This window comes from Lampris incognitus, chromosome 20, assembly GCF_029633865.1.
Source record: "Lampris incognitus isolate fLamInc1 chromosome 20, fLamInc1.hap2, whole genome shotgun sequence".
NCBI lineage: Eukaryota > Metazoa > Chordata > Actinopteri > Lampriformes > Lampridae > Lampris > Lampris incognitus.
In genome coordinates this window covers 27,754,901-27,763,022 of record NC_079230.1, presented here as the reverse complement: position 1 = coordinate 27,763,022, position 8,122 = coordinate 27,754,901, and the positions used below count along the sequence as shown (strand labels likewise).

General features: G+C 44.4%; 1 protein-coding gene across 1 annotated transcript; it reads left to right on the top strand.

Moving 5' to 3' along the window:
• Positions 1-652: 652 nt before the first annotated feature.
• Positions 653-7,344, top strand: LOC130130652 (prostaglandin reductase 1-like). The gene is made up of 9 exons (XM_056300411.1): positions 653-726; positions 1,418-1,542; positions 1,711-1,756; positions 1,922-1,981; positions 3,136-3,303; positions 3,982-4,255; positions 5,038-5,143; positions 5,497-5,615; positions 6,797-7,344. Exons 1-9 carry the CDS (start codon positions 710-712, stop codon positions 6,905-6,907), a joined length of 1,026 nt encoding a protein of 341 aa, XP_056156386.1. The 5' UTR covers positions 653-709; the 3' UTR covers positions 6,908-7,344.
• Positions 7,345-8,122: the final 778 nt, after the last annotated feature.

The window sequence follows — 8,122 nt, the reverse complement described above, 5'->3', positions numbered from 1 at the left end:
CCTCCCCAGACGGAACAGAAATTATATTAACGTCAGCTCCAATCTGTGAAAGGGATATCTTTTTTTGAGAGTAACTATTAGCTATGGATACGACAAGCAATTCTCAGGGTGTTAAGTTCTTTTTATAACAAACGGCGCTTAAAAGGAAATAAATTGGACCAGAACCATGTCAACGTTACCGGAACCATGTCAACGTTACCAGAACCATGTCAACGTTACCAAAACTAGCTTGACTCGACGCCCGGAGTCCTTCACCGTGTAGTCAGCATTAGCATTGAAGCTAAAGAACGTCAACGCAGATATTAGCAGCGAATTAAAACTACCGAGTAACTCAACTTCGATAAAACTTAAGTTTTAAAGGTTTACGTTTGTAATTTAAAGGTGAACTACCGAGACTCCCGTTAGCCGGGATGTTTTGTCGGACTCTTATCTGTTAAACGTCACTTCACCCGGGAAAAAAACGCACAAAGTAGATATGGACACCTCCCTCGCCGTTCGCGCCCCGTATCCGAACCAGATGACGCAGATACGTTACGTTGACGTTACGTCTGCGTCGGACAAGAAGGGGCGGGCGCCAAACTTTCCGAGCCAATCAAATGTCTTATTCACGCCGCATCTCCCGCCTCCCCGCCCACGTTTCAGCAGGGGGGGGGGGACAGTGTCGCCCCAGTTCCCACTTTCCCTTCGGGTTATTTCGCCTCGGTCCTTTATGGAAAATAGTAACGGGTAAGTCAGTCAGCTAGCGGTAATGCCGTCCATAGAATCACACGCTAACTTTGGTAAATGATCGGCTGTTAATAGAAGACGGATGCAAAAAAACGGATGGCTTGTCTGTAACGGTGGTTTTGCTGTCAAGACCCCCTATGGGTGTTGTGCGAATCACTGCACACTTTCTCAGCTTCAGATGCGTGCTTGCCGTTCCGCTACGAGTGGGGTCTCTGAATTTGGACTTGTTTCATTCTTTATTCGGATGTGTGCATGCGTCATTATATGGGCCTGTTTTGTGTATTAGTAATGCGATTACATGTCCTTGGTGTCTTTTATTGGCTGCCTGATTTTTTAAATTTTTTATACAGCGTTGCACAAAAAATCACGTGGACGGTTTTTTTTATTATAGTTTAACGCAAGTTAGCAACTAGCACATTTTGCAGTACCGTCTCCCACTGTTAACAGCTGTAGGGTCAAACGTAAGTTTAGACGATCAGTGTTTAAAAAAAAAACTTTTCCCCGCTTCTTTGTCTGCATCTTCCCTTCATGTATCAGCAGGGTTTATATGGATAATGTCTTTCACTTGCCTGGTCAACACCAAAGATAAATGAAGCATTGCTAAGATATTGCACAGTACTTACCAAGACATGGTGACGTCATAATGTTACTGTCCCTCTGGGTAATATTGAACAGCTGCTCTCTCTCATAGCTGTCCAAAGCAAAGAACCATGGTGCAAGCCAAGACATGGATTCTGACCAAGCACTTTGAAGGCTTCCCCAAGGAGAGCGACTTTGAGCTCAGACTGGAGCAGCTACCTGAGCCAAGAGATGGAGGTAAACCACTTTTTACCAGTTTGCATATTCAACAAGTCTTGTCAACAGCATATGTTAGCGTGTGTTTTAAGGATGCCTTAGACACAAAGAAAGATACCCTCATATGATGAACATGCATCGTCTGTTTTTTCTCCTTTTTCCATTGTTATGATTTTTTTTTTTTTGCAGAGGTGCTTTTGGAAGCAGTGTTTCTCAGTGTGGACCCATACATGAGGTACTTTAGGAAGATATTTGAATAACATGTTTTGAGCCATCTAATGTGCGACCGGTAAACTATTTATTGATGGTTGATAAGAGCAGTCTCGTTATATTACATTTTTATGTCTTCAGTGTTATGTCATGACTATTGATTTGGGTCTCTGGTGTTTCCCCACCTCAGACCATTCAGTCGAGTTCGCATGAATGAAGGGGAAGTGATGATTGGAGCACAAGTGGCCAAGTAAGAAACACACATACGCACACGTACATGCACACAAACACATGTGTACGCACAGAAATGCTGTCATGTGTGGTGCTGTGACGAGCATGCCCGGTGTTTACCAGAACAGAAAAGGCCATGCACCTGCTGGTAATTAGTGGGTCTTTGATTCTCAGTGACTCAGAATGAAAGCAAGCAATTCCAGTGTTCTTGGCAGGGCGTTCTGAACGTTCAAGCCGCAAGTATTTCAATCTGTTTTCATGACCAAAGAGTCTTTTATATCATCAGAGCTAAACAAATCATTCTTTGACTAAACTTTCCCAAGGGCCAGTAAATGAGTTGATTTACACAGTTGCATCATGCCATGTGTTTTCTGTGCATAGACACTGAACATATATATAACGCTCATCTGCTGCTTGTTTGAGGCATGGCATTGTCCTCCCTTTTTTCATTTTGGGTGTTTTAAGACAGGACAGACTTTAATTTCCCAAAGGAAATTTGTCTTGGGGCATCCGGGTAGCGCAGTGGTCTATTCCGTTGCCTACCAACACAGGGATCACCGGTTCGAATCCCCGTGTTACCTCCGGCTTGGTCGGGCATCCCTACAGACATAATTTGCCGTGTCTGCGGGTGGGAAGCCAGATATGGGTATGTGTCATGGTTGCTACACTAGCGCCTCCTCTGATCGGTTGGGGCACCTGTTCAGGGGGGAGGGGGAACTAGGGGGAATAGCGTGATCCTCCCACGCGCTACGCCCCCCTGGTGAAACTCCTCACTGTTAGGTGAAAAGAAGCGGCTGGCGACTCCACATGTATCAGAGGAGACATGGTAGTCTGCAGCCCTCCCCAGATTGGCAGAGGGGGTGGAACAGATACCGGGACAGCTCGGAAGAGTGGGGTAATTGACCAAGTACAATTGGGAGAAAAGGGGAGGGGGAGGGGAGGTAAAAAAAAAACAGTTGGAAATTTGTCTTGGACACCACAGTGTCTGTTGTATGAGGAAAAACATTAAAATACACATCACGGACCACAACTGCAATTGCCCATCAATACAAACATGAGTGGTGCTTATTGACATCTGTCACAATATGATGCATGTCAGTAAGCACTGGGTTCACTAGACAACACTTGAATTTACTAATAACCTCGTTTGTTTGTACTGTTTGTTTCCTACAGGGTGATCCAAAGTAATAACCCAGCATTTCCAGTGGGCAGCCATGTTGTTGGTCGTTGTGGCTGGAGGACCCATACTGTCTGCGATGGCACCGGCCTGACCCCCATCATGGCTGACTGGCCTCAAGACGTCCCCATGTCCCTGGCTCTAGGTGCCATCGGCATGCCGGGGTAAGATGGACTCCGCCGACTTTGAGCTTTGGATGACACCATCGCCACAAGTTGTTCTGTAAAGCTGGCTTTGGTGCATACATAAGTTGCATGCATGCATGCATAATACTAATCCCACTCTCACCAGTGACTGTCCAGGTACTTTTAAGTAAAGCAGTCCTTGCCGGTGGCCAGTAGCAGAAGACTGTAGATGTGATGGGCTGTGTGTGATGTGTAATCTGTGTTGAATGTGAAGCAGGACTTTGCTGATATAGAGCCTTAATGGGTAATGAACCCTCTCCATATGAATGAATATCTTAAGATGAATGGACCGAGGTCAGTAGTTTAAATTGTAAATTAGTCAGAAAAACTTCAAATGTAGTTCTGGTAAGTTGTAATCTTATCGAAACCTTTTTTCCTGAGATGCTAAGCCTGGGAGCAAAAAAAACAAACAACTGGGTTTTATCGTCCTCTGACAAAATAAACGATTGGGCCTCCAGATGTTTTGTCCAGCAGATATGTTATCCGTTTATCTCAAAAGCAGCCTTTGACTCATGATGGAAACCATCACAAAAAAAGTTTATTTAGAATAGCTGAAAGAGATTGCTCTATTTGGCCTGGTTGAAAGTCGGTCTTTGAAATAAATCTCCACCTTACCCCCCCGCCCCTCTCTCCTCCTCCCTCCCTCCCTGTCCCCAGGTTGACTGCTCTGTATGGTATAGAGGAGGTGTTGAGGCTCCAGGCGGGAGAGACGCTGTTGGTTAATGCAGCAGCTGGCGCGGTTGGCTCAGTGGTGGGCCAGATTGCCAAGATCAAGGGCTGCAAAGTGGTGGGCTCCGCCGGGTCCGACGCCAAGGTTGCCTTCCTCAAGGAGCTGGGCTTTGACGAAGCCTTCAACTATAAAAGCGTTGGCTCACTGGAGGAGGCTCTGAAGAAGGCCTCCGTGGAGGGCTACGACTGCTACTTTGAGAATGTAAGCATTGTCCCTGGCATTTAAAGACTCCCATTTACCCCCAGTGTCAACTGTCTGCTTTCTCAGCTATGAAAAACACCAGGGAGGATATTTGGGGGCAGTGGGCGCGAGGCATCCTCCTCCATCTATATCTATGAGCGTGAGTGTTTGCCCACCCTGCAGTCTATAGTAAGGGGATTTGAAGGTGTCCCTAATTTAAGGACTGAAACAAGACTCAACCTAGTTCTTGATGTTCAGGCTGTGTTATCAGTAAAAGTGCATCATTAAATGACCTGCCAACTCCAAAGAGACTTTGGATCCTACTATGCCAGTGATCACAGTAAATGATAACTTCTCAGGAGCTCTAGAAATGGCAGATGTCAGCAAACACACCGTTTATCAGATTCCTCTCTATGTGAGCTTGCTTGTCTTGCTTGCTTTGATGAAGGTCAGGATTCGAGTTGAATTACCTTTTCATATCCACCTTACTTCAACTAAACGAACATTTCAGCCTCTCCCCTTGGACGACTGCTTTTCATTATCCCGAGAGGTTTTTTTTTCTCTGAATGGTTGCTCTGTCACTAAATATTAACAGGGTATCTTTCCCCCCGAGCGTTGCACTGATTTGTTTTTTCATGGTTACTGCAATGTTGATGAATGAAATTGGAGGCTTTATTCCACCGGTGCACTCCTTCTTATCCTCAGTGTCTGCAGCATAAATGGCCAAAGTGTGAAATAATCAAATGGCTTCGAATTCTTTGATATTTTCCACTCATACGTGAACGTTTGTCTGTTTCTGGCAGGTTGGAGGCCCTTTCTCCAGCATGGCCTTGCAGCAGATGAAGGACTTTGGGAGAATAGCCGTATGTGGAAGCATCTCTGTGTACAACGACACCACACCACAGACAGGTGTGTGTTGTCCTTCATGAAGCTCATGATTTGTTTTGCTCACTGCTTTAAATCAATCAGTTTGGTTTTGTTTATTAACGAGACATGCAGAGATGGCGTTGTTGCCCTGTAATGCAATGTCGCCCTCTAGTGACAGGCATTAACAATGCAGTCGCCTTAAAATGTCGTTTCTGTTCACTAGAGGGCGCCATTGTCCAGTGTTACTGATATGCTGGGATTCAACTGGACCTACTCATTCTACTGTCTAAATTATTCAAATGGACACAAAAGCAGACCATGACTGTGTCACAGATCTCCATAGTTCACTAGGGGCTGATGTGTTGTTTTCCCCCCGACCGTTCACTCTCCTCCAGGTCCGTACCCCCATCTGACCATGATCTTCAAACAGCTGAAGATGGAGGGCTTCATGCAGAGTAGATGGGAGCACAAACACCCCGAGTCCCTCAAGAGACTGATGGCGTGGATGAGAGAGGTCAGCGTTGGGGAGAACAAACGCATTTCTTCTGTTTCCCCACTCGGTTCAGACGCCTGAACTGTTTTTACTTTACTGATTGTCTCATTTGGATGTCCAGTTATCCCCCTGCAATATGAAAGAGGGGTTCCCAAACTTTTTCATACTCTGACCCACATCTGGAGATACTTTTTTGCCCGGGACTCACCAAGTATTTTTTGCAGTAAAATAATAAATGAATTGTCATTACCTGTCAAAAAGAGAGAGAGCTATCAACTCTCTCTGTATTGTTCAGTTACAGTATTCCCCTTTTCAGTCTTCTTTCACGAGATGCGTTACTTCAGCGATATTTGGAAATACATTAATACGTCGTTTACACTGACTCAAAAAGTATGAAAGTATTACCTTTTTCTTCAAAACATTGTAAATTATTATTTGCATATACATAAGTTAAAAAGAACTCAGGGCGCCCCCAAGAGAGAGTTTAGTTAATTTAAGGTTTCATGCCCATCACCGCGGCATGGGGGCGCTGCATATATTTTCTTTATGTCTTACTGTAGTGGTTTATCTGTGAAGCACTTCGAGATCCGTCTCCCCAGATGAGAAGCGCCTTAAAACCTCAGTTTTTTATTATTATTATTATTATTCTCTCCAAACCAAATGTGTTTATGGTGGGCATCTTGCGACCCACCTGGCCCCCCGGCTGAGACCCAATTTCTTAGTCTGAAAACTGCTGAGAAAAGACCAGGGCGAACGCAGCGTCGCACAAAACGGAGCCTGAAAGAGGCGTACGCCACTTCCCGCGCAAAATGTGTGATCTGTAAAAACAAACTTGACTGGAGAATGTGTGCAGCTGTACTTCATTGCAGATGGTGAGGTGGTGAACTGAAGCCAGACTGTATAATGATGCCTCTCACACATTTAAGTCTGATTTTTTTTTTCTTTTGGCACATGCCATTTTCAGCTTTTGTGCGCACGTACACATTTAGTAAGGATCCTACACACTGTTTTATAAATGAGACCCCAGATGAGTGTCAGTACCGTGTTTACACGATTCTTAATGGCCATTTAAAGTTAAGACAAATCTGTCTGCACTTTTGTTTTGCAGGAGGCTCTCTCCAGTAGTGAGCTGAGCCCGCTTTGGTACAATTTGAGTACATCTGCAAAGTTGTGATTTTGATATTTCTTGTCTGCATCCTCAGGGTAAACTGCAGTGCCGGGAGCACGTCACAAGCGGCTTTGAGAACATGCCAGCTGCTTTCATGGGGATGCTGCAGGGAGAGAACATTGGCAAGGCCGTCGTCAAAGTATGAGGTGGAAAATAAGAAGACGGACTTATCAGAAACGGGAGCATGTGGCTATGCAGCTTCAAGTACCCAGATATGTTCGGATTGTCCATAACTCATATGAACTATTTTGTATTGTTAGTCATAACTTGCGAACAAGATACTGTTATGTTATGTTACTATACCTCTTTAGTCAATAGACTTGAAATATAGTAAGTATTGATAAGTTTGCCCATGTGCACGTTAGCTGTGCCCTGCCGGGACTTTACATTTGGTGGCCTTTAACAGTTCTATTGCATATTTCACTCATGTATTGTTTACTGCAGATCCATTATTCATTTCTTCATCTGTGTCTTTAAAAAAAACCAAACGTTTACTGAGAATATTTATGGTTTTGTTTTCTTCCACCTACCATTCCTGAGCATAGTAAAAGAATAAATGGTGAATTTCACTTTGAAGGCTGTGAGCGTCCAACACGACAGAGGTCGGCGTGGTCTTCATTCATAGGCATCGTGCACATCACAGCTGCGGAAAAGAGAGGAGCCCTTTGAAGATCCCCGTCCCTCTTCACCGAGAGCAAACCCAACAGACACCGTCTGCGTCCAACTGCCTATTCCAGCTTTTTGTTTGATGGGGAATGAAGAGGGGGTCTCTTTAGACCCTGATTTACATTTCATGAGGCTGCAGTGGTCATGATGCTGAGAGCCTCATTTGCATGGTAAGGAAAGATGGAGGCAGATTGAGTCCCGGTAGTGTCTGGTGGATTCACAAGACCGGGCAACCGGTTCATTCTTAACCACAACCCTGATCGATCGCCTGTCATCTCACTTTGTGACAGAACTGATGAAATCACAAAGACGAGTGACGTATAATGTTTGCTGTCAAAGGTCTGTTGGTTCCTATTGGAGATTTCAGTGTTATTTCACAGCTTCAATCAATCGATTGACCAATTGTATTGATCGTATTGAAGAAAACATGAGCGATAAAATCAAACATTGGCAACATATAAGCGACAATAAGCAACTCAAATAATACCGATCATGTTCAAAAGAGGTAAGAAGAAGTTGAGAACTTTACTAGTCCCAACCCCTATCCAAAGTTCAATTTACAGCCATCAGTATCCGTGATGTCTCACAAAACTATTTAGGCAATGGTTTTATAATAATTATGTATAAAAAGCTAACTGATCACCTTATCTGATGATGACTTCCAACTGTAGTAGCTTGAAGAATCACAGCTCCC